The sequence below is a fragment of the Ascaphus truei genome, chromosome 12 (assembly GCF_040206685.1).
Source record: "Ascaphus truei isolate aAscTru1 chromosome 12, aAscTru1.hap1, whole genome shotgun sequence".
Lineage (NCBI taxonomy): Eukaryota > Metazoa > Chordata > Amphibia > Anura > Ascaphidae > Ascaphus > Ascaphus truei.
The window spans coordinates 46,973,113-47,000,566 of record NC_134494.1 but is presented as its reverse complement, the minus strand read 5'-3'; the positions used below and the strand labels follow the sequence as shown (position 1 = coordinate 47,000,566).

General features: G+C 51.0%; 1 protein-coding gene across 6 annotated transcripts in view; it reads left to right on the top strand.

Annotated features, from left to right (window-relative positions):
* The window catches only part of ANO1 (anoctamin 1), a 168,043-nt gene that overhangs the window by 97,670 nt on the left and 42,919 nt on the right, over positions 1-27,454 (top strand). For all 6 annotated transcript variants that reach the window (XM_075567625.1, XM_075567624.1, XM_075567627.1 and 3 more), the window contains 5 exons: positions 2,774-2,872; positions 4,407-4,558; positions 6,530-6,584; positions 8,937-8,988; positions 13,590-13,645. In XM_075567625.1, coding sequence (XP_075423740.1) covers positions 2,774-2,872; positions 4,407-4,558; positions 6,530-6,584; positions 8,937-8,988; positions 13,590-13,645 — 414 coding nt within the window. The remainder of the gene's footprint in view (positions 1-2,773; positions 2,873-4,406; positions 4,559-6,529; positions 6,585-8,936; positions 8,989-13,589; positions 13,646-27,454) is intronic.

The following is a 27,454-nucleotide window of genomic DNA, read 5'->3' as shown; positions in this document are numbered from 1 at the left end:
GCCTAGCGTACCAAGCCTCAGGTTCAGGAAATTCAAGTTTACGTGCATTGTCCAGAAAGGCAGTGGCTCCATCAATGCATGATGAGATCCACCCAAGGAGACATGCACGCTTACGTTGATCTAATTTGTAAAGTCAATCCCCATAGCGAACTACCAAGTAAAAAGAATCAAACGAGAAACTCAGCAGGCTGAATTACAAAGGGTCCTTACAGATGTCATCATGAAAAGGTGGCCTGATCAAAAAGAAAATGCTCTAAGGGTAAGAGACCACTGTAACTGCAGATATGAACTTCCAGAGAGAATAATTTTCAAGGCCAGTAAGATTGTTAGATCAATGAGCCTTCAAAAATCATTCCTGCAGAAGGTCCATGAGAGCCATTTAGGAGTAGAGAAGTACAAAGAAAAGGAACGAGAAGTAATGTATGGCCACAAATAATTCAAGTCAATGCTAATGTGACATTTTTTGAATGTTATATAAAAAAAAAATTTGGGAATGCGCATTTGTATGCAGCCTGATGAAGCAGGGAGCTGCAGAGAGGAGGGAGCTGCAGAGAGGAGAGAGCTGCAGAGAGGAGAGAGCTGCAGATGCCGGCTAAGTCATCGCGCAGTAGCCATTTTGCAATTTTTTTTAAAAAAAAATCAAAACTTGGAGATGTTTTTAAATTGGGAGCCACGCTCAGACCGCGTTATAGGCGGATTCGCATTGTAGCAGATCGCGCTATAACAGGGTTGAGCTGTATGAATGCCAGTTTTGCCAGACTTGGTATTCCAGGTGAAGTCTTTAGTGAAAACGGGCCCCAGCTTTCCAGTGCTAATTTTAGAAAATTTGCCAGACATTAGGACTTTTGCCATACATTTAATCCAAATTAACCTTTATTAAAAGAATAGGCGAAAATCTCTGTCACGCTGGTAAAGAACCTTATGAAAAAACTGATTGTGAATGCGATGAGTATAGAGCTTTATTAGTTTACGAAGCAACAGCCTGACTGTTGATGGGTTGAAGTATTAGGTCAAATTTACTGATCAGTGACCACCTGCTGAGATGTCAAGACCATAAACAAATAAGAGCTAAATAAAGTACAGAAAAGGAAACCAGAATACTATGTTGACAGAACAGTCCACAATCTTTCCACAGCTTAACCCATGAGGTCAAGTTTGTCTGCAGAATCGCATCTCTAATACCCGAGACCAGAGACTCGCCATCATGGAACAAGTGCAACCAAGGGCCTACAGGGACACCGTTCGGAGAAATCCAAGCGACTGGAGAGTAATTCATAAAAGTCCAGACACACTGACGGTCAATGGGGATCCTTCCTTCCGTTCTCTTACCCATACCCGATTAATGAGGAAAAGCACACAAGGCAAAATCACAACTCTGATTCACCTGAGGGCCCAACATTGAGAACATCGCAGGGGACATCAAATACCGGATTACTTAAACTTAACAGAAGAAACGGTTGTCAAGCCTTCAGAGTGAAACACGTGTGTAACCGTGTGCTCCAAAATAATTTGTTTTTGTATGCTGTATGCATACATGTGTTGGATTTGTTTTCTTGGGAAGGGCAATTATGCTCTGTACATTTGTATAAGATTCTATAATTTATAGATGGCCCCTTATAATGAATAGGGTTATTAATAAGGTCATTCATTGTAGATGTTTCCTGGCAGTGTGACAGGGGGAGCTGTCTTTTGAAGCAAACGGGAAGATGCTTTGCTCCACAAACAGGCTTGTTGTTAAAGTTTCTCATTCCAATGCTCTACTGCAGGGGTGGGGAACGTCAGGCCCGAGGGCCCTATAAGGCCCTCGGAGTCATTTGGTCTGGCCTTGTTAAGGCAACTGCTATAACCGGGGTCGCGCTAATTTTAAAAAAATGGCCGCCGCGCGCCCGATCGGAGGAGGTGGTGGTAGGCGCCAGCAGCCACCGTACTAGCCCCAGAGATCCCCCCGCAGCCACCGTACTTCCCCCGCAGCATTCCCCGCACTTCCCCCATGCTTCTCCAGCAGTTCCCCCCGCACTTACCCCAACATCCGCCCTACACGATCCCCCCAGCAGCAGCAACTAGCAGAGGTAGGTAGGCGGGGTTCTGTGTGCCTGCATGCCTGCTGTGTGCCTGCCGTGTGCCTGCCGTGTGCCTGCCGTGTGCCTGCCGTGTGCCTGCCGCGCGCCTGCCTGTCTGTGTCTGTATGGCCCGCGAACAATGTTATAAATATCCAAATGGCCCTTGGCAGAAAAAAGGTTCCCCACCCCTGCTCTACTGCTTTATAAACCCACAAAGATCCTTACGTTTGCTAAAACCTGATCTGTGAAAATATATATCCAGAGGACTCCCCATTCCCTGCCAGGCGTGCCAGGAATGCATTCCTTTGTTAGGAGTTGTCACACATTTATATAAGTTATGGTGTGTAAAAAAGTGACAAAACCCTTCAGTGTACAGTAAATGCAAACCCCACTTGTGAGCACATTCACATGTCTGGCAGGCCTGCAACCCTGATTTTCGCCATTATCCCCTAGCATGCAGTGCTTCCACTGCAGCCAGGGATTCTGGGAAATGACATGCAAATGAGCACACAATGTCACATGCCCCCAGAGTGTTACAGTATCTGACTGAACCAGCTGTAAACTGAGATTCTAATGAGCTGGTAGAACCTGGAAATCTTTGCTTCATATTCTATCTTCTACACAAATGCAATACCATAAATGACAGACAAACACTTGGTTCTGCCCTAATTTGGGATGGAAGCTCCATTTAAACATGCTTTCTTCTCCTTTAGACTAAAGTGCATGGTGTTGGTTTTGTGAAAATCCACGCTCCGTGGAACGTGCTGTGCAGAGAAGCGGAGTTTATGAAACTCAAGATGCCCACTAAGAAGGTATGTTCTGGCCCAGGCTCACTGTAGGTAATGCGTAGGAAGAGGCAGTATAAACTTGTCCCCTTTAAATACACACAGAATCCTTCTATTTTCTGTAAATTTATTGGAGGGGGTATAAAGGAATCATGGAATAACTTGGGGGTAGCATCTGTGAGAGGGAGGTAGAAAATTATTGCCTTGTTCTGGGATAACAGAGAAAGGGATGTTACTCACAAGGCTACTGATTCCAAAAGGAAGCATGCTTGCCTGGACAAGCAGGAAATAGTCAGGGCTGTGCCAACTAGCAGGGAGAAGAGGGGGCAGCCCAACTTACAAAGAAAAAGGGCGTTGCCAAGGCAACAGGCAGAGAAGCCAACAGAGAAAGTTACATTAGTAACAAGTAAATACTTGGTAATGACAGCAACCTTAGAACAGAGAAAAGATGTAATCTGGTTCCAGCACAAGGTATGTGCTTACCATCTGACTCTGTGACTGCTTTACATGGGCAGTTACTCATAAATAATAACGGGACACATTTATATGATGTGCTGACTGCTTTTGCTAGTTGATACTAATGCTTCGGCTTAATGAGCTACATGGACTGTCAGACCCTTTAACATATATAATGCAGCCAAAACGGAAAGGGTTAAAGCTGCATTCATAAGAACCCCTAGATATGGCAAATCCTGTTCTCGATCTTTAATGCTTTCACTTCAATGGAAAGAACATTGCTGCCGGGCGCAGTAATTGCCAGCCTTCTTTAGGGTTTTATTTCCTTCACCATTGAAGCCCATAATTTAGCACCACTGCCCTTCCTACTGCATGTTTATATGTGTAATATAATCATAAAAAGACTATTTACTGAGTCTCCCTGAGATTTGGGGGGGAGGGAGCATTGTAACAAAGGCCAAAAATGCGCAGAATGAGTAGTGACCCTCTCTGGCCCTCGTGGTTGGTGACCGTGCCAGTGACCAGTGACCAGTCTTTATAACCTGCTCAGGACTGATGGCAGTCCTGCTTTTTCATTTGGGCTGTCTATGGTGAGCAGGAAAGCAGGTAGTGAGGCTGCACTGTGCTCTGCTTACCCCACCCCTGGGGTGGGACATCGAGCTCTGGAGTCTGGTAGTGTGGTGGCATGTGAGCGAGCTGTGGGACACCCATCTTATTGGGTGCACGGATGTGCATGTTCAGGACGGCTGTTTATTGGGTGCACGGATGTGCATGTTCAGGACAGCTATTTATTGGGTGCACGGATGTGCATGTTCAGGACAGCTGTTTATTGGGTGCACGGATGTGCATGTTCAGGACATGCTATTGGGTGCACGGATGTGCATGTTCAGGACAGCTGTTTATTGGGTCCACGGATGTGCATGTTCAGGACGGCTGTTTATTGGGTGCACGGATGTGCATGTTCAGGACAGCTGTTTATTGGGTGCACGGATGTGCATGTTCAGGACAGCTGTTTATTGGGTCCACGGATGTGCATGTTCAGGACAGGTGTTTTGTGGAAGTGCTCTGCTCGGATTTTTCATGGTCCTCCTTTTTTTATTTTCAGGTCTATCACATAAAGGAGGCTCAGGGTCTGATGCACAAACTCAACTCGGTCATTCAGAAAATCACCCAACCAATTCAGCCCAATGTGGCCGGGCACTTACCCCAGCCGGTGAAGCATCTCTCATACCCGTTTTCACGGGAGAAGCAGCACATGTGAGTATACACAGGACCTCGGGCGCCTTTGTGTCTGGATTCGCCTCCCTTTGTGTCTGCACCCCCAGGCCTTCTGTGTAGGAGCAGGAACAGAAATGATCAGTGATACTGCCGCCCCTAATCGATGCAGAACTCGCCAGCAACGAAGTAGGTTAAAAACGATTTTATTAAACTACATCAAATGATACAAAAATTCCACAAGCAAAAGAGAATCCTCCTCCCACGCGTTTCACACCTTCTGGGGCTTTCTCAAGGATGTGTAGGATACCACATGTCCTTAGTTTTGTTCTGTAGTTACCATTGCAGGGGTCTGTAAGGGGCAGAGAGAGGACCAGAGCGCCCGTCCAAGGGTGTGCGCAGCTTAGGAGTTCTCATATAATGGGCTTCGCTTATGTAACATCCCACCCTTTTAGAAGGAATAGAGATTTGGGATGTCTGTGCTCTGCCCTCTGACCCTTTGCACTGTCCTCTGACCCTTTGCACTGTCCTCTGACCCTTTGCTCTGTCCTCTGACCCTTTGCTCTGTCCTCTGACCCATTGCTCTGCCCTCTGACCCATTGCTCTGCCCTCTGACCCTTTGCTCTGCCCTCTGACCCTTTGCTCTGCCCTCTGACCCTTTGCTCTGCCCTCTGACCCTTTGCTCTGTTGAGTACTGAATGTGGGTAATGGGGCATTTCCCTATTGAACAGTTGGCTCAGGCAATTTGTATCAATGTTTTCGGGCATTAGTATTCCTTCAAAGAGCATTAGATTAAAAAGCCTACATTCATTTACTGCCATTGTGTATCCCTGAGTCGCTGGACGCCTGGATTCTCATTATAACTGCGCCCCTTGTGCTGCTTTGGGTTTCTCAGGCTGGGTTTGCAGATCATATATAATTTCACGTTTTCGGAGCGTTGCATCTGATCACGCCATGCCCATTACATGCAGGACTCTAACATACATAAACCTGATCAAAAGGCAGACGTCCGATGGTATAATACACCGGAAAATATAGCTACGTTTGTGCCGGGCTACTCCCCTATGTGTCCTGAAGGATGCGGTGGGGTGGCCTCTCTTCTGCACATGTGGTGGTCACGCCCCCACGTACAGGTTCTATGGAGGCAGGTGAGATCCTGGATCCGCCAGATTTTGGGCTCTGACAAGGCCCTAGAGTAGACCCTTGGCTGTTTTTACTAAACAAACCACTCCAGGACCCCACCAGAGCAGAAAATAAGCTGATAACCCGTATTATCACCGCGGCACGCTGCGCCCTAGCCGGTCTCTGGAAACAGGACAACCTTCCACCAATCCCGCTGATTAGAAACAAGGTATGGGTTGTATGTAGTGATGGAAAAGCTCACTAGTTTTTTGAACGATACGTACGACAACTACCAGAAGCTATGGCTACCCTGGATAATGTTTATGGGAAGCCGAAATATAGCCCAAAATTCTCTCCGCCTATAATATTGTAAAACCACCCCCTCTTTAAACCCAGATGGTAGATCTGGCTGCCATCCCCGGCACACGCATTTATATTTTATTTTACGAAATTTATGTCCCTCATTATCATTATGGTTTATCCAGAGATTATATATATATATATATATATATATATATATATATATATATATTATAAAAGATAAAGAGGCTGCCCCAGATTCTTCTCTGTACAAAACAAAGAATGTTATGTTATATTGAAGTATAATTTGTTATTGAAGCTTCGCCAAACTGCTGTTCCCTCCACTATCCTCCCTCCCCCTTTTATTTTTTGTACACAACACCCCCCTGATAATAGAAAAATTAATTTATGTTGTATTTCTGTATCTTTTTGCTTTATCTAATAAAAATTTCAAGTTTAAAAATAAATAAATAAAAGGGCAGACATTCCCACTAAAGATTTCGAAGTTCGTAAACCTGGAAACCATGATCCCAAATATCCCAAATATCCCAAAATGTGTACTAACCAGTTACCATTTGTGTTTTCTAACAGGTTTGATATGTCTAACAGGGACTCCTTTTTTGACAGCAAAACGAGAAGTTCAATTGTAAGTAGGATCCAGTGTCTCCCCTGCTAATTTAGTGTTAAGGATCCAGTGTCTCCCCTGCTAATTTAGTGTTAAGGATCCAGTGTCTCCCCTGCTAATTTAGTGTTAAGGATCCAGTGTCTCCCCTGCTAATTTAGTGTTAGGATCCAGTGTCTCCCCTGATAATTTAGTGTTATGATCCAGTGTCTCCCCTGCTAATTTAGTGTTAAGGATCCAGCGTCTCCCCTGCTAATTTAGTGTTAAGGATCCAGCGTCTCCCCAGCTAATTTAGTGTTAGGATCCAGTGTCTCCCCTGCTAATTTAGTGTTAGGATCCAGTGTCTCCCCTGCTAATTTAGTGTTAAGGATCCAGTGTTTCACCTGCTAATTTAGTGTTAGGATCCAGCGTCTCCCCTGCTAATTTAGTGTTAAGGATCCAGTGTCTCCCCTGATAATTTAGTGTTAAGGATCCAGTGTCTCCCCTGCTAATTTAGTGTTAAGGATCCAGTGTCTCCCCTGCTAATTTAGTGTTAAGGATCCAGCGTCTCCCCTGCTAATTTAGTGTTAGGATCCAGCGTCTCCCCTGCTAATTTAACGTTAAGGATCCAGCGTCTCCCCTGATAATTTAGTGTTAAGGATCCAGCGTCTCCCCAGCTAATTTAGTGTTAGGATCCAGTGTCTCCCCTGCTAATTTAGTGTTAAGGATCCAGCGTCTCCCCTGATAATTTAGTGTTAGGATCCAGTGTCTCCCCTGCTAATTTAGTGTTAAGGATCCAGCGGCTCCCCTGCTAATTTAGTGTTAAGGATCCAGTGTCTCCCCTGCTAATTTAGTGTTAAGGATTCAGTGTCTCCCCTGCTAATTTAGTGTTAAGGATCCAGTGTCTCCCCTGCTAATTTAGTGTTAAGGATTCAGTGTCTCCCCTGCTAATTTAGTGTTAAGGATCCAGTGTCTCCCCTGCTAATTTAGTGTTAGGACCCAGCGTCTCCCCTGCTAATTTAGTGTTAAGGATCCAGCGTCTCCCCTGATAATTTAGTGTTAAGGATCCAGTGTCTCCCCTGCTAATTTAGTGTTAAGGATCCAGCGTCTCCCCTGATAATTTAGTGTTAAGGATCCAGCGTCTCCCCTGATAATTTAGTGTTAAGGATCCAGCGTCTCCCCTGCTAATTTAGTGTTAAGGATCCAGTGTCTCCCCTGATAATTTAGTGTTAAGGATCCAGCGTCTCCCCTGCTAATTTAGTGTTAAGGATCCAGCGTCTCCCCTGATAATTTAGTGTTAAGGATCCAGTGTCTCCCCTGATAATTTAGTGTTAAGGATCCAGCGTCTCCCCTGCTAATTTAGTGTTAAGGATCCAGTGTCTCCCCTGCTAATTTAGTGTTAAGGATCCAGCGTCTCCCCTGCTAATTTAGTGTTAAGGATCCAGTGTCTCAACTGCTAATTTAGTGTTAAGGATCCAGTGTCTCAACTGCTAATTTAGTGTTAAGGATCCAGCGTCTCCCCTGCTAATTTAGTGTTAGGATCCAGCGTCTCCCCTGCTAATTTAGTGTTAGGATCCAGTGTCTCCCCTGCTAATTTAGTGTTAATTGCCCTTTCACCGGTTCTCAGCTCTTCTTGTCTGACGTTAGGCTGCGTCCATAATAGATCCGACGTCACGAGCGATTGTTGCTCACGCCGAATACAAACACGCGGATGCCAATGCGCTTGCGCATAGATTGCGTGGCCACTATGGGGCCAGCCCCAGCCAGTCCGTGCGCGCTCACGCACAAAGCGCGATGGTGCGACCACATTTTGAAAAGTCAAGACATTTTTACTTTTGGCGCTGCGGGCGAGCAATGGCCACGTCACAGCGCCGGTTCAGCCAATAAGGGCGAACCAGCCGCGTGACGTCATGGCCGCGCCCCCACCACGCCTCCCCGTAACGAGTGATCTGAAGTGCGCGCTCACTGTAACCGTAGCCTAATGTCACTAAAAAGATGTGGCAGAAGCCACGTGCGCCAGTCGGCGTGCTGCTTCAGCGCAATTCCTACAGGGAGGTCAGGGAAACTGTCAGAAGCCGCCTCTGTACAAAGTTTTGCTGCAGCGGGGAAGCCCTGTAACATATCGGGCCGTTCTTCAGCAGCCGAAGTGAGAGGAGAGCAGGTTAAAGCGCTCGTATAGTTACGTGACCATAACATGATCAGTATTTAGCACACGGGAGGAAGATCTAATGCCCACGTGAGCCGCCGGGGTACACATCTCCTCCTGCGTCGAGAATTTAACATTTCATTCTTTTGCTGCTATTGTTTGGAAGCCGCGAGTACAATATTTCCGCGCCTGACATTCAAATAACTTGTGTGGAGATTTCTGGCTCATATTAACTGTTCTGTTTCAAACAGGTTTATGAAATCCTGAAACGGACAACCTGCACCAAAGCCAAATACAGCATGGGTGAGTGCCCCGCGTCCGTGCCCCGCGTCCGTGCCTCGCGTCCGTGCCCCGCGTCCGTGCCCCGCGTCCGTGCCCCGCGTCCGTGCCCCGCGTCCGTGCCCCGCGTCCGTGCCCCGCGTCCGTGCCCCGCGTCCGTGCCCCGCGTCCGTGCCCCGCTTCCGTGCCCCGCTTCCGTGCCCCGCTTCCGTGCCCCGCGTACGTGCCCCGCGTCCGTGCCTCGCGTCCGTGCCCCGCATCCGTGCCCCGCGTCCGTGCCCCGCGTCCGTGCCCCGCGTCCGTGCCCCGCTCCGTGCCCCGCGTCCGTGCCCCGCGTCCGTGCCCCGCGTCCGTGCCCCGCGTCCGTGCCCCGCTCCGTGCCCCGCTTCCGTGCCCCGCTTCCGTGCCCCGCTTCCGTGCCTCGCTTCCGTGCCCCGCGTCCGTGCCCCGCTCCGTGCCCCGCGTCCGTGCCCCGCTCCGTGCCCCGCTTCTGTGCCCCGCTTCCGTGCCCCGCTTCCGTGCATTGCAGCCACGAATATGCAGCAATAATTGGCAGTAAATCCCAGCTCTGGGATCCTAAATTGAATGCAGCTCCTTAATACAGGCACAGGCAAAATGCTACTTCTGTGTGTGCGTCTCTCTCTGTGCGTCTCTCTCTGTGCGTCTCTCTGTGCGTCTCTCTGTGCGTCTCTCTCTGTGCGTCTCTCTCTGTGCGTCTCTCTCTGTGCGTCTCTCTCTGTGCGTCTCTCTCTGTGCGTCTCTCTCTGTGCGTCTCTCTCTCTGTGCGTCTGTGTGTGCGTCTCTCTCTGTGCGTCTCTCTGTGCGTCTCTCTCTGTGCGTCTCTCTCTGTGCGTCTCTCTCTGTGCGTCTCTCTCTGTGCGTCTCTCTGTGCGTCTCTCTCTGTGCGTCTCTCTCTGTGCGTCTCTCTCTGTGCGTCTCTCTCTGTGCGTCTCTCTGTGCGTCTCTCTCTGTGCGTCTCTCTCTGTGCGTCTCTCTCTGTGCGTCTCTCTCTGTGCGTCTCTCTCTGTGCGTCTCTCTCTGTGCGTCTCTCTCTGTGCGTCTCTCTCTGTGCGTCTCTCTGTGCGTCTCTCTCTGTGCGTCTCTCTCTGTGCGTCTCTCTCTGTGCGTCTCTCTCTGTGCGTCTCTCTCTCTGTGCGTCTCTCTCTCTGTGCGTCTCTGTGTGCGTCTCTCTCTGTGCGTCTCTCTCTGTGCGTCTCTCTCTGTGCGTCTCTCTCTGTGCGTGCGTCTCTCTCTGTGCGTCTCTCTCTCTGTGCGTCTGTGTGTGCGTCTCTCTCTGTGCGTCTCTCTGTGCGTCTCTCTGTGCGTCTCTCTCTGTGCGTCTCTCTCTGTGCGTCTCTCTCTGTGCGTCTCTCTCTGTGCGTCTCTCTCTGTGCGTCTCTCTGTGCGTCTGTGTGTGCGTCTCTCTCTGTGCGTCTGTGTGTGCGACTCTCTCTGTGCGTCTCTCTCTGTGCGTCTCTCTCTGTGCGTCTCTCTCTGTGCGTCTCTCCCTGTGCGTCTCTCCCTGTGCGTCTCTCTGTGCGTCTCTCTCTGTGCGTCTCTCTCTCTGTGCGTCTCTCTCTCTGTGCGTCTCTCTCTCTGTGCGTCTCTCTCTGTGCGTCTCTCTCTGTGCGTCTCTCTCTGTGCGTCTCTCTCTGTGCGTCTCTCTCTGTGCGTCTCTCTCTGTGCGTCTCTCTGTGCGTCTCTCTCTGTGCGTCTCTCTCTGTGCGTCTCTCTGTGCGTCTCTCTCTGTGCGTCTCTCTCTGTGCGTCTCTCTCTGTGCGTCTCTCTCTGTGCGTCTCTCTCTGTGCGTCTCTCTCTGTGCGTCTCTCTCTGTGCGTCTCTCTCTGTGCGTCTCTCTCTCTGTGCGTCTCTCTCTCTGTGCGTCTCTGTGTGCGTCTCTCTCTGTGCGTCTCTCTCTGTGCGTCTCTCTCTGTGCGTCTCTCTCTGTGCGTGCGTCTCTCTCTGTGCGTCTCTCTCTCTGTGCGTCTGTGTGTGCGTCTCTCTCTGTGCGTCTCTCTGTGCGTCTCTCTGTGCGTCTCTCTCTGTGCGTCTCTCTCTGTGCGTCTCTCTCTGTGCGTCTCTCTCTGTGCGTCTCTCTCTCTGTGCGTCTCTCTGTGCGTCTGTGTGTGCGTCTCTCTCTGTGCGTCTGTGTGTGCGTCTCTCTCTGTGCGTCTCTCTCTGTGCGTCTCTCTCTGTGCGTCTCTCTCTGTGCATCTCTCCCTGTGCGTCTCTCTCTGTGCGTCTGTCTCTGTGCGTCTCTCTGTGCGTCTCTCTCTGTGCGTCTCTCTCTCTGTGCGTCTCTCTCTCTGTGCGTCTCTCTCTCTGTGCGTCTCTGTGCGTCTCTCTCTGTGCGTCTCTCTCTGTGTGTGCGTCTCTCTGTGCGTCTCTCTCTGTGCGTCTCTCTGTGCGTCTCTCTCTGTGCGTCTCTCTCTGTGCGTCTCTCTCTGTGCGTCTCTCTCTGTGCGTCTCTCTCTGTGCGTCTCTCTCTGTGTGCGTCTCTCTCTGTGCGTCTCTCCCTGTGCGTCTCTCCCTGTGCGTCTCTCCCTGTGCGTCTCTCTCTGTGCGTCTCTCTCTGTGCGTCTGCGCAGACCTGATGATCTTTATCCTGGAATCCTGACAGTGGCGGCAGTGGGAAATCTCTCTAGGGGAGGGGTCCCATTCGGAAGAACAAACCCCTCCCCTGCAGGCAACTGCGGCTTTTACAGTGCGCAGCGCTTTGCTGTTCTTCTTGCGGCTTCGGGGACAGTTAATCGTTTTACGTGTGTGTGTGTAATTGGTGAAATGAGACATTTTTTATCCTTAGTCTTTTAACAAAGGAGTAATTTGGTTGCATCAAATGTTGATAAAAATGCTGTAATCCTGTATGTTTGGTATCTGGAAAGGATTGTGCTCCCATAAGCCGGCTTTGCTACACATATATGAGTGGATGTAACATTACTCTCAGTCTTCTACACGTACATTAGGTGGGGACGCCTCCACCCACAGATAATGCGCGTCACTTCTCGTGCCCTCCAGCTGCTGGCCTGCGGAAACGCTCACTCACAACATCGCTGTCACAGAGTTTCACGCTGGCTAATCCATCCACTTTCCCTTTATTTTTCCTATTCTGAAAACACCGCGCCCATGGTTAAGATCAGGGCGTCCATGTGCAATAATCTCTCTCTCTCGCCTCGCCGTGAGCTCGCCGCGGACGTGCTTCATTCAGACTGCATTCCTGCTCACTTGGTCCAGTTTTGCAAACCTCTGAAGCACTGCTGCTCCTGGCGTGATCAGCCTGCTCCTGGCCCCCGCCAGGCCGGCTCCTTCTCGTGCAATGAAAGCTGAATGTCTGTACTGTTCATTAGTTAGAGTTGGGCTTTCAGTCTACGTATGAAAAGCCGCTCCCATTCTGACCTGAAACGCAGGCGTCGCTTGTCACGCTGCTTTTACTGCGTTTTGTTTATGCATCACTGGACGTCCCTAATGGTGACTGCAGCTGTAGAACATACATATGTGCGCAATGTCACAAACTGCGCAATGTCACAAACTGCGCAATGTCACAAACTGCGCAATGTCACAAACTGCGCAATGTCACAAACTGCGCAATGTCACAAACTGCGAATGAAAAGAGTTCAAATTGCATCATTTTGACTCTGATGCATCGAAGTATTGTTTGACGCGAGCCTGGGGACGTTTTTGGGGAGTGGCTGTAGGATGAGTCGGGGGGGCCGATGGCACATATTGCAATGTGCAGATGTTCCCCTGTAACGGGGGCCGCTAGCGAGCGTAATAAATATCCCAGCAGTGCGAGTGAACGCCCGTGAAACGGTTTGCTCTGTGTCTCGGTACAAATCCCGGCAGTGCTGTGCGTCTCCAGCTGATCTCGCCACGAGCTGAAAGAGTACGATGACTAAAGCTAAACATAGGATAATTACTGTATACGCCCTCTGCAAACACGGCAGTAACAGTGTGATTGAGGGCGCCGGAGGTAATGTGAGCTACCCCTATCATTATATTCATGTAGCTTTAAAAATAAGCCAAGCTCATCCTCTTGTTAGAGAATCGCACGTGGTGCTCTGGCGCTGCGATGCTCCGAGCGTGCGTGGCGCTGCGATGCTCCGAGCACGCGTGGCGCTGCGATGCTCCGAGCGTGCGTGGCGCTGCGATGCTCCGAGCACGCGTGGTGCTGCGATGCTCCAAGTGCACGTGGGGGTCCAAAGTCGCATTCTCACAAAACAGATTTCTGCCCTAAAGAGCTTACAATCTAATTGTGTCTCCTGTGGGATAAGATGATACCCCAGGTAACAGTTGTGAGTCCAGTCTGTTGGTGTGACGATGTTATCCCTCCTCTGTGTATGTCCCTATATGATCCCTCCTCTGTGTATGTCCCTATATGATCCCTCCTCTGTGTATGTCCCTATATGATCCCTCCTCTGTGTATGTCCCTATATGATCCCTCCTCTGTGTATGTCCCTATATGATCCCTCCTCTGTGTATGTCCCTATATGATCCCACCTCTGTGTATGTCCCTATATGATCCCACCTCTGTGTATGTCCCTATATGATCCTCCTCTGTGTATGTCCCTATATGATCCCTCCTCTGTGTATGTCCCTATACGATGAGCTGTTGTTGTTCTGTTTTGTAGGGATAACCAGCCTACTTGCTAATGGAGTATACAGTGCCGCGTACCCACAGCACGATGTGAGTATTCCTGGAGCCGGCACGGTGGATTTTAGGCCACTTTCTAAGTTCCAACATTTTCTGTGTTTTCCAGTTAACTGCACAAATACTCACTCATAATAGAGATGGAATCTGTACCCCGATCACCCACTTATATCTGTACCCCGATCACCCACTTATATCTGTACCCCGATCACCCACTTATATCTGTACCCCGATCACCCACTTATATCTGTACCCCGATCACCCACTTATATCTGTACCCCGATCACCCACTTATATCTGTACCCCGATCACCCACTTATATCTGTACCCCGATCACCCACTTATATCTGTACCCTGATCACCCACTTATATCTGTACCCCGATCACCCACTTATATCTGTACCCCGATCACCCACTTATATCTGCCCAATATTCTACCCGCAAACATTAACTGAGTTTTTATTTATTAATGCGTCATTTTTTTTTTGTTTATGCTTTTATTATGCTAAAGAATAGTCTAATGTATACATGCGCTCTCTTATACAGCCGTCTGTGCTGTGCATACATGCGCTCTCTTATACAGCCGTCTGTGCTGCGCATACATGCGCTCCCTTATACAGCCGTCTGTGCTGTGCATACATGCGCTCCCTTATACAGCCGTCTGTGCTGCGCATACATGCGCTCCCTTATACAGCCGTCTGTGCTGTGCATACATGCGCTCCCTTATACAGCCGTCTGTGCTGCGCATACATGCGCTCCCTTATACAGCCGTCTGTGCTGCGCATACATGCGCTCCCTTATACAGCCGTCTGTGCTGTGCATACATGCACTCCCTTATACAGCCGTCTGTGCTGTGCATACATGCGCTCCCTTATACAGCTGTCTGTGCTGTGCATACATGCGCTCCCTTATACAGCCGTCTGTGCTGCGCATACATGCGCTCCCTTATACAGCCGTATGTGCTGTGCATACATGCGCTCCCTTATACAGCCGTCTGTGCTGTGTATACATGCGCTCCCTTATACAGCCGTCTGTGCTGCGCATACATGCGCTCCCTTATACAGCTGTCTGTGCTGTGCATACATGCGCTCCCTTATACAGCCGCGTGTGCTGTGCATACATGCGCTCTCTTATACAGCCGTCTGTGCTGTGCATACATGCGCTCCCTTATACAGCCGTCTGTGCTGTGCATACATGCGCTCCCTTATACAGCCGTCTGTGCTGTGCATACATGCGCTCCCTTATACAGCCGTCTGTGCTGTGCATACATGCGCTCCCTTATACAGCCGTCTGTGCTGTGCATACATGCGCTCCTTTATACAGCCGTATGTGCTGTGCATACATGCGCTCCCTTATACAGCCGTCTGTGCTGCGCATACATGCGCTCCCTTATACAGCCGTCTGTGCTGCGCATACATGCGCTCCCTTATACAGCCGTCTGTGCTGTGCATACATGCGCTCCCTTATACAGCCTTCTGTGCTGTGTATACATGCGCTCCCTTATACAGCCGTCTGTGCTATGCATACATGCGCTCCCTTATACAGCCGTCTGTGCTGTGTATACATGCGCTCCCTTATACAGCCGTCTGTGCTGTGCATACATGCGCTCCCTTATACAGCCGTCTGTGCTGTGTATACATGCGCTCCCTTATACAGCCGTCTGTGCTGTGCATACATGCGCTCTCTTATACAGCCGTCTGTGCTGTGTATACATGCGCTCTCTTATACAGCCATCTGTGCTGTGCATACATGCGCTCCCTTATATAGCCGTCTGTGCTGTGTATACATGCGCTCCCTTATACAGCGTCTGTGCTGTGCATACATGCGCTCCCTTATACAGCCGTCTGTGCTGTGCATACATGCGCTCTCTTATACAGCCGTCTGTGCTGTGTATACATGCGCTCTCTTATACAGCCGTCTGTGCTGTGCATACATGCGCTCCCTTATACAGCCGTCTGTGCTGTGCATACATGCACTCCCTTATACAGCGTCTGTGCTGTGCATACATGCGCTCCCTTATACAGCCGTCTGTGCTGTGCATACATGCGCTCTCTTATACAGCCGTCTGTGCTGTGTATACATGCGCTCTCTTATACAGCCGTCTGTGCTGTGTATACATGCGCTCCCTTATACAGCCGTCTGTGCTATGCATACATGCGCTCCCTTATACAGCCGTCTGTGCTGTGTATACATGCGCTCCCTTATACAGCCGTCTGTGCTGTGCATACATGCGCTCCCTTATACAGCCGTCTGTGCTGTGTATACATGCGCTCCCTTATACAGCCGTCTGTGCTGTGCATACATGCACTCCCTTATACAGCGTCTGTGCTGTGCATACATGCGCTCCCTTATACAGCCGTCTGTGCTGTGCATACATGCGCTCTCTTATACAGCCGTCTGTGCTGTGTATACATGCGCTCCCTTATACAGCCGTCTGTGCTGTGCATACATGCGCTCCCTTATACAGCCGTCTGTGCTGTGTATACATGCGCTCCCTTATACAGCCGTCTGTGCTGCGCATACATGCGCTCCCTTATACAGCCGTCTGTGCTGTGCATACATGCGCTCCCTTATACAGCCGTCTGTGCTGCGCATACATGCGCTCCCTTATACAGCCGTCTGTGCTGTGCATACATGCGCTCCCTTATACAGCCGTCTGTGCTGTGTATACATGCGCTCCCTTATACAACCGTCTGTGCTGTGCATACATGCGCTCCCTTATACAGCCGTCTGTGCTGCGCATACATGCGCTCCCTTATACAGCCGTCTGTGCTGTGCATACATGCGCTCTCTTATACAGCCGTATGTGCTGTGCATACATGCGCTCTCTTATACAGCCGTATGTGCTGTGCATACATGCGCTCCCTTATACAACCGTCTGTGCTGTGCATACATGCGCTCCCTTATACAGCTGTCTGTGCTGTGCATACATGCGCTCCCTTATACAGCCGTCTGTGCTGTGCATACATGCGCTCCCTTATACAGCCGCCTGTGCTGTGCATACATGCGCTCCCTTATACAGCCGTCTGTGCTGTGCATACATGCGCTCTCTTATACAGCCGTCTGTGCTGTGCATACATGCGCTCCCTTATACAGCCGTCTGTGCTGTGCATACATGCGCTCCCTTATACAGCCGTCTGTGCTGCGCATACATGCGCTCCCTTATACAGCCGTCTGTGCTGTGCATACAAGCGCTCCCTTATACAGCCGTCTGTGCTGTGCATACAAGCGCTCCTTTATACAGCCGTATGTGCTGCGCATACATGCGCTCCCTTATACAGCCGTCTGTGCTGTGCATACATGCGCTCCTTTATACAGCCGTATGTGCTGCGCATACATGCGCTCCCTTATACAGCCGTCTGTGCTGTGCATACATGCGCTCCCTTATACAGCCGTCTGTGCTGTGTATACATGCGCTCCCTTATACAGCCGTCTGTGCTGTGCATACATGCGCTCCCTTATACAGCCGTCTGTGCTGTGCATACAAGCGCTCCCTTATACAGCCGTCTGTGCTGCGCATACATGCGCTCCTTTATACAGCCGTATGTGCTGCGCATACATGCGCTCCCTTATACAGCCGTCTGTGCTGTGCATACATGCGCTCCCTTATACAGCCACCTGTGCTGTGCATACATGCGCTCCCTTATACAGCCGTCTGTGCTGCGCATACATGCGCTCCTTTATACAGCCGTATGTGCTGCGCATACATGCGCTCCCTTATACAGCCGTCTGTGCTGCGCATACATGCGCTCCCTTATACAGCCGTCTGTGCTGCGCATACATGCGCTCCCTTATACAGCCGTCTGTGCTGTGCATACATGCGCTCCCTTATACAGCCTTCTGTGCTGTGTATACATGCGCTCCCTTATACAGCCGTCTGTGCTATGCATACATGCGCTCCCTTATACAGCCGTCTGTGCTGTGTATACATGCGCTCCCTTATACAGCCGTCTGTGCTGTGCATACATGCGCTCCCTTATACAGCCGTCTGTGCTGTGTATACATGCGCTCCCTTATACAGCCGTCTGTGCTGTGCATACATGCGCTCTCTTATACAGCCGTCTGTGCTGTGTATACATGCGCTCTCTTATACAGCCATCTGTGCTGTGCATACATGCGCTCCCTTATATAGCCGTCTGTGCTGTGTATACATGCGCTCCCTTATACAGCGTCTGTGCTGTGCATACATGCGCTCCCTTATACAGCCGTCTGTGCTGTGCATACATGCGCTCTCTTATACAGCCGTCTGTGCTGTGTATACATGCGCTCTCTTATACAGCCGTCTGTGCTGTGCATACATGCGCTCCCTTATACAGCCGTCTGTGCTGTGCATACATGCACTCCCTTATACAGCGTCTGTGCTGTGCATACATGCGCTCCCTTATACAGCCGTCTGTGCTGTGCATACATGCGCTCTCTTATACAGCCGTCTGTGCTGTGTATACATGCGCTCTCTTATACAGCCGTCTGTGCTGTGTATACATGCGCTCCCTTATACAGCCGTCTGTGCTGTGCATACACGCGCTCCCTTATACAGCCGTCTGTGCTGTGTATACATGCGCTCCCTTATACAGCCGTCTGTGCTGTGCATACACGCGCTCCCTTATACAGCCGTCTGTGCTGTGTATACATGCGCTCCCTTATACAGCCGTCTGTGCTGTGCATACATGCTCTCCCTTATACAGCCGTCTGTGCTGTGCATACATGCGCTCCCTTATACAGCCGTCTGTGCTGTGTATACATGCGCTCCCTTATACAGCCGTCTGTGCTGTGCATACATGCGCTCCCTTATACAGCCGTCTGTGCTGTGTATACATGCGCTCCCTTATACAGCCGTCTGTGCTGTGCATACATGCACTCCCTTATACAGCGTCTGTGCTGTGCATACATGCGCTCCCTTATACAGCCGTCTGTGCTGTGCATACATGCGCTCTCTTATACAGCCGTCTGTGCTGTGTATACATGCGCTCCCTTATACAGCCGTCTGTGCTGTGCATACATGCGCTCCCTTATACAGCCGTCTGTGCTGTGTATACATGCGCTCCCTTATACAGCCGTCTGTGCTGCGCATACATGCGCTCCCTTATACAGCCGTCTGTGCTGTGCATACATGCGCTCCCTTATACAGCCGTCTGTGCTGCGCATACATGCGCTCCCTTATACAGCCGTCTGTGCTGTGCATACATGCGCTCCCTTATACAGCCGTCTGTGCTGTGTATACATGCGCTCCCTTATACAACCGTCTGTGCTGTGCATACATGCGCTCCCTTATACAGCCGTCTGTGCTGCGCATACATGCGCTCCCTTATACAGCCGTCTGTGCTGTGCATACATGCGCTCTCTTATACAGCCGTATGTGCTGTGCATACATGCGCTCTCTTATACAGCCGTATGTGCTGTGCATACATGCGCTCCCTTATACAACCGTCTGTGCTGTGCATACATGCGCTCCCTTATACAGCTGTCTGTGCTGTGCATACATGCGCTCCCTTATACAGCCGTCTGTGCTGTGCATACATGCGCTCCCTTATACAGCCGCCTGTGCTGTGCATACATGCGCTCCCTTATACAGCCGTCTGTGCTGTGCATACATGCGCTCTCTTATACAGCCGTCTGTGCTGTGCATACATGCGCTCCCTTATACAGCCGTCTGTGCTGTGCATACATGCGCTCCCTTATACAGCCGTCTGTGCTGCGCATACATGCGCTCCCTTATACAGCCGTCTGTGCTGTGCATACAAGCGCTCCCTTATACAGCCGTCTGTGCTGTGCATACAAGCGCTCCTTTATACAGCCGTATGTGCTGCGCATACATGCGCTCCCTTATACAGCCGTCTGTGCTGTGCATACATGCGCTCCTTTATACAGCCGTATGTGCTGCGCATACATGCGCTCCCTTATACAGCCGTCTGTGCTGTGCATACATGCGCTCCCTTATACAGCCGTCTGTGCTGTGTATACATGCGCTCCCTTATACAGCCGTCTGTGCTGCGCATACATGCGCTCCTTTATACAGCCGTATGTGCTGCGCATACATGCGCTCCCTTATACAGCCGTCTGTGCTGTGCATACATGCGCTCCCTTATACAGCCACCTGTGCTGTGCATACATGCGCTCCCTTATACAGCCGTCTGTGCTGTGCATACATGCGCTCTCTTATACAGCCGTCTGTGCTGTGCATACATGCGCTCCCTTATACAGCCGTCTGTGCTGTGCATACATGCGCTCCCTTATACAGCCGTCTGTGCTGTGCATACATGCGCTCCCTTATACAGCCGTCTGTGCTGTGCATACATGCACTCTCTTATACAGCCGTATGTGCTGTGCATACATGCGCTCCCTTATACAGCCGTATGTGCTGTGTATACATGCGCTCCCTTATACAGCTGTCTGTGCTGTGCATACATGCGCTCCCTTATACAGCCGTCTGTGCTGTGCATACATGCGCTCCCTTATACAGCGTCTGTGCTGTGCATACATGCGCTCCCTTATACAGCCGCCTGTGCTGTGCATACATGCGCTCCCTTATACAGCCGTCTGTGCTGTGCATACATGCGCTCCCTTATACAGCCGCCTGTGCTGTGCATACATGCGCTCCCTTATACAGCCGTCTGTGCTGTGCATACATGCGCTCCCTTATACAGCCGTCTGTGCTGTGCATACATGCGCTCCCTTATACAGCCGTATGTGCTGTGCATACATGCGCTTTCTTATACAGCCGTCTGTGCTGTGCATACATGCGCTCCCTTATACAGCCGTCTGTGCTGTGCATACATGCGCTCCCTTATACAGCCTTCTGTGCTGTGTATACATGCGCTCCCTTATACAGCGTCTGTGCTGTGTATACATGCGCTCCCTTATACAGCCGTCTGTGCTGTGCATCCATGCGCTCCCTTATACAGCCGTCTGTGCTGTGCATACATGCGCTCCCTTATACAGCCGTCTGTGCTGTGCATACATGCTCTCCCTTATACAGCCGTCTGTGCGGTGCATACATGCGCTCTCTTATACAGCCGTCTGTGCTGTGCATACATGCGCTCCCTTATACAGCCGTCTGTGCTGTGCATACATGCGCTCCCTTATACAGCCGTCTGTGCTGCGCATACATGCTCTCCCTTATACAGCCGTCTGTGCGGTGCATACATGCGCTCTCTTATACAGCCGTCTGTGCTGTGCATACATGCGCTCCCTTATACAGCCGTCTGTGCTGCGCATACATGCGCTCCCTTATACAGCCGTCTGTGCTGTGTATACATGCGCTCCCTTATACAGCCGTCTGTGCTGTGCATACATGCACTCCCTTATACAGCCGTCTGTGCTGTGCATACATGCGCTTTCTTATACAGCCGTCTGTGCTGTGTATACATGCGCTCCCTTATACAGCCGCCTGTGCTGTGCATACATGCGCTCCCTTATACAGCCGTATGTGCTGTGTATACATGCGCTCCCTTATACAGCCGTCTGTGCTGTGCATACATGCGCTCCCTTATACAGCCGTCTGTGCTGTGCATACATGCGCTCCCTTATACAGCCGCCTGTGCTGTGCATACATGCGCTCCCTTATACAGCCGTCTGTGCTGTGTATACATGCGCTCCCTTATACAGCCGTCTGTGCTGTGTATACATGCTCTCCCTTATACAGCCGTCTGTGCTGTGCATACATGCGCTCCCTTATACAGCCGCCTGTGCTGTGCATACATGCGCTCCCTTATACAGCCGTCTGTGCTGTGCATACATGCGCTCTCTTATACAGCCGTATGTGCTGTGCATACATGCGCTCCCTTATACAGCCGTCTGTGCTGTGTATACATGCGCTCCCTTATACAGCCGTCTGTGCTGTGTATACATGCGCTCCCTTATACAGCCGCCTGTGCTGTGCATACATGCGCTCCCTTATACAGCCGTATGTGCTGTGCATACATGCGCTCCCTTATACAGCCGTCTGTGCTGTGCATACATGCGCTCTCTTATACAGCCGTATGTGCTGTGCATACATGCGCTCCCTTATACAGCCGTCTGTGCTGTGCATACATGCGCTCCCTTATACAGCCGTCTGTGCTGTGCATACATGCGCTCCCTTATACAGCCGTCTGTGCTGTGCATACATGCGCTCCCTTATACAGCCGTCTGTGCTGTGCATACATGCGCTCCCTTATACAGCCGTCTGTGCTGTGCATACATGCGCTCCTTTATACAGCCGTATGTGCTGCGCATACATGCGCTCCCTTATACAGCCGTCTGTGCTGTGTATACATGCGCTCCCTTATACAGCCGTCTGTGCTGTGCATACTGCACCGACACACTTTATTCGAGCAAATACCCAGTATGTACCTGGCAGATACCTGGAATGCGCCGCTCCTCACCTCTGACAAGCCTCGTTGCGTTTGCCTTCCCAGCCTGGGTTCATGCCTGGCTGACGGGCGGCTGATCTGTTAAATGATAATGATTAGTATTTAATGGGCTGCAATGCTTCGCGTGTCTACCAGATGGCATAAATTCATGAATTGTAATGCAGTATATATATATATACTGTGCAGTATTGCAGCCAGTGGGAATAAAATGCTTCAATCCCTGCTTGGAAAATAACCCAATGCACTCGGGCAGAAAACAGTCACAAACCTCAATACACCCGGGTATACCCGAATTCGTGGGACTAGCCGAGCTCGAATAAAGTGTGTCGCCAGTGTACATGCGCTCCCTTATACAGCCGTCTGTGCTGTGCATACATGCGCTCCCTTATACAGCCGTCTGTGCTGTGCATACATGCGCTCCCTTATACAGCCGTCTGTGCTGTGCATACATGCGCTCCTTTATACAGCCGTCTGTGCTGTGCATACATGCGCTCCCTTATACAGCCGTATGTGCTGTGCATACATGCGCTCTCTTATACAGCCGTCTGTGCTGTGTATACATGCGCTCCCTTATACAGCCGTCTGTGCTGTGTATACATGCGCTCCCTTATACAGCCGTCTGTGCTGTGTATACATGCGCTCTCTTATACAGCCGTCTGTGCTGTGCATACATGCGCTCTCTTATACAGCCGTCTGTGCTGTGCATACATGCGCTCTCTTATACAGCCGTCTGTGCTGTGCATACATGCGCTCCCTTATACAGCGTCTGTGCTGTGCATACATGCGCTCCCTTATACAGCGTCTGTGCTGTGCATACATGCGCTCCCTTATACAGCGTCTGTGCTGTGCATACATGCGCTCCCTTATACAGCTGTCTGTGCTGTGCATACATGCGCTCCCTTATACAGCCGTCTGTGCTGTGCATACATGCGCTCCCTTATACAGCGTCTGTGCTGTGCATACATGCGCTCCCTTATACAGCCGTCTGTGCTGTGTATACATGCGCTCTCTTATACAGCCGTCTGTGCTGTGCATACATGCGCTCCCTTATACAGCCGTCTGTGCTGTGTATACATGCGCTCCCTTATACAGCCGCCTGTGCTGTGCATACATGCGCTCTCTTATACAGCCGCCTGTGCTTTGCATACATGCGCTCCCTTATACAGCCGTCTGTGCTGTGCATACATGCGCTCCCTTATACAGCCGTCTGTGCTGTGCATACATGCGCTCCTTATACAGCCGTCTGTGCTGTGCATACATGCGCTCCCTTATACAGCCGTCTGTGCTGTGCATACATGCGCTCCCTTATACAGCCGTCTGTGCTGTGCATACATGCGCTCCCTTATACAGCCGTCTGTGCTGTGTATACATGCGCTCCCTTATACAGCCGTCTGTGCTTTGCATACATGCGCTCCCTTATACAGCCGTCTGTGCTGTGCATACATGCGCTCCCTTATACAGCCGTCTGTGCTGTGCATACATGCGCTCCCTTATACAGCCGTCTGTGCTGTGCATACATGCGCTCCCTTATACAGCCGTCTGTGCTGTGCATACATGCGCTCCCTTATACAGCCGTCTGTGCTGTGCATACATGCGCTCCCTTATACAGCCGTCTGTGCTGTGCATACATGCGCTCCCTTATACAGCCGTATGTGCTGTGCATACATGCGCTCCCTTATACAGCCGTATGTGCTGTGCATACATGCGCTCTCTTATACAGCCGTATGTGCTGTGCATACATGCGCTCCCTTATACAGCCGTCTGTGCTGCGCATACATGCGCTCCCTTATACAGCCGTCTGTGCTGTGCATACATGCGCTCCCTTATACAGCCGTCTGTGCTGCGCATACATGCGCTCCCTTATACAACCGTCTGTGCTGTGCATACAAGCGCTCTCTTATACAGCCGTCTGTGCTGTGCATACATGCGCTCCCTTATACAGCCGTCTGTGCTGTGCATACAAGCGCTCCCTTATACAGCCGTCTGTGCTGTGTATACATGCGCTCCCTTATACAGCCGTATGTGAGGTGCATACATGCGCTCCCTTATACAGCCGTCTGTGCTGTGCATACATGCGCTCCCTTATACAGCCGTATGTGAGGTGCATACATGCGCTCCCTTATACAGCCGTCTGTGCTGTGCATACATGCGCTCCCTTATACAACCGTCTGTGCTGTGCATACATGCGCTCCCTTATACAGCCGTCTGTGCTGTGCATACATGCGCTCCCTTATACAGCCGTCTGTGCTGCGCATACATGCGCTCCCTTATACAGCCGTCTGTGCTGCGCATACATGCGCTCCCTTATACAGCCGTCTGTGCTGTGCATACATGCGCTCCCTTATACAGCCGTCTGTGCTGTGCATACATGCGCTCCCTTATACAGCCGTCTGTGCTGTGCATACATGCACTCCCTTATACAGCCGTCTGTGCTGTGCATACATGCGCTCCCTTATACAGCCGTCTGTGCTGCGCATACATGCGCTCCCTTATACAGCCGTCTGTGCTGTGCATACATGCGCTCCCTTATACAGCTGTCTGTGCTGTGCATACATGCGCTCCTTATACAGCCTTCTATGCTGCGCATACATGCGCTCCCTTATACAGCCGCCTGTGCTGTGCATACATGCGCTCCCTTATACAGCCGTATGTGCTGTGCATACATGCGCTCCCTTATACAGCTGTCTGTGCTGTGCATACATGCGCTCTCTTATACAGCCGTATGTGCTGTGCATACATGCGCTCCCTTATACAGCCGTCTGTGCTGTGCATACATGCGCTCCCTTATACAACCGTCTGTGCTGTGCATACAAGCGCTCCCTTATACAGCCGTCTGTGCTGCGCATACATGCGCTCCCTTATACAGCCGTCTGTGCTGTGCATACATGCGCTCCCTTATACAGCCGTCTGTGCTGTGCATACATGCGCTCCCTTATACAGCCGTCTGTGCTGTGCATACATGCGCTCCCTTATACAGCCGTCTGTGCTGCGCATACATGCGCTCCCTTATACAGCCGTCTGTGCTGCGCATACATGCGCTCCCTTATACAGCCGTCTGTGCTGTGCATACATGCGCTCCCTTATACAGCCGTCTGTGCTGCGCATACATGCGCTCCCTTATACAGCCGTCTGTGCTGTGCATACATGCGCTCCCTTATACAGCCGTCTGTGCTGTGCATACATGCGCTCCCTTATACAACCGTCTGTGCTGTGCATACAAGCGCTCTCTTATACAGCCGTCTGTGCTGTGTATACATGCGCTCCCTTATACAGCCGTCTGTGCTGTGCATACAAGCGCTCCCTTATACAGCCGTCTGTGCTGTGTATACATGCGCTCCCTTATACAGCCGTATGTGAGGTGCATACATGCGCTCCCTTATACAGCCGTCTGTGCTGTGCATACATGCGCTCCCTTATACAGCCGTATGTGAGGTGCATACATGCGCTCCCTTATACAGCCGTCTGTGCTGTGCATACATGCGCTCCCTTATACAACCGTCTGTGCTGTGCATACATGCGCTCCCTTATACAGCCGTCTGTGCTGTGCATACATGCGCTCCCTTATACAGCCGTCTGTGCTGCGCATACATGCGCTCCCTTATACAGCCGTCTGTGCTGCGCATACATGCGCTCCCTTATACAGCCGTCTGTGCTGTGCATACATGCGCTCCCTTATACAGCCGTCTGTGCTGTGCATACATGCGCTCCCTTATACAGCCGTCTGTGCTGTGCATACATGCACTCCCTTATACAGCCGTCTGTGCTGTGCATACATGCGCTCCCTTATACAGCCGTCTGTGCTGCGCATACATGCGCTCCCTTATACAGCCGTCTGTGCTGTGCATACATGCGCTCCCTTATACAGCTGTCTGTGCTGTGCATACATGCGCTCCTTATACAGCCTTCTGTGCTGTGCATACATGCGCTCCCTTATACAGCCGCCTGTGCTGTGCATACATGCGCTCCCTTATACAGCCGTATGTGCTGTGCATACATGCGCTCCCTTATACAGCTGTCTGTGCTGTGCATACATGCGCTCTCTTATACAGCCGTATGTGCTGTGCATACATGCGCTCCCTTATACAGCCGTCTGTGCTGCGCATACATGCGCTCCCTTATACAGCCGTCTGTGCTGTGCATACATGCGCTCCCTTATACAGCCGTCTGTGCTGTGCATACATGCGCTCCCTTATACAACCGTCTGTGCTGTGCATACAAGCGCTCTCTTATACAGCCGTCTGTGCTGTGTATACATGCGCTCCCTTATACAGCCGTCTGTGCTGTGCATACAAGCGCTCCCTTATACAGCCGTCTGTGCTGTGCATACATGCGCTCCCTTATACAGCCGTATGTGAGGTGCATACATGCGCTCCCTTATACAGGCGTCTGTGCTGTGCATACATGCGCTCCCTTATACAACCGTCTGTGCTGTGCATACATGCGCTCCCTTATACAGCCGTCTGTGCTGCGCATACATGCGCTCCCTTATACAGCCGTCTGTGCTGCGCATACATGCGCTCCCTTATACAGCCGTCTGTGCTGTGCATACATGCGCTCCCTTATACAGCCGTCTGTGCTGTGCATACATGCGCTCCCTTATACAGCCGTCTGTGCTGTGCATACATGCGCTCCCTTATACAGCCGTCTGTGCTGCGCATACATGCGCTCCCTTATACAGCCGTCTGTGCTGCGCATACATGCGCTCCCTTATACAGCCGTCTGTGCTGTGCATACATGCGCTCCCTTATACAGCCGTCTGTGCTGTGCATACATGCGCTCCCTTATACAGCCGTCTGTGCTGTGCATACATGCGCTCCCTTATACAGCCGTCTGTGCTGTGCATACATGCGCTCCCTTATACAGCCGTCTGTGCTGTGCATACATGCGCTCCCTTATACAGCCGTCTGTGCTGTGCATACATGCGCTCCCTTATACAGCCGTCTGTGCTGTGCATACATGCGCTCCCTTATACAGCCGTCTGTGCTGTGCATACATGCGCTCCCTTATACAGCCGTCTGTGCTGCGCATACATGAGCTCCCTTATACAGCCGTCTGTGCGGTGCATACATGCGCTCCCTTATACAGCCGTCTGTGCTGTGCATACATGCGCTCCCTTATATAGCCGTCTGTGCTGTGCATACATGCGCTCCCTTATACAGCCGTCTGTGCTGTGCATACACGCGCTCCCTTATACAGCCGTCTGTGCTGTGCATACATGCGCTCCCTTATACAGCCGTCTGTGCTGTGCATACATGCGCTCCCTTATATAGCCGTCTGTGCTGTGCATACATGCGCTCCCTTATACAGCCGTCTGTGCTGTGCATACACGCGCTCCCTTATACAGCCGTCTGTGCTGTGCATACATGCGCTCCCTTATACAGCCGTCTGTGCTGTGCATACATGCGCTCCCTTATACAGCCGTCTGTGCTGTGCATACATGCGCTCCCTTATACAGCTGTCTGTGCTGTGCATACATGCGCTCCTTATACAGCCT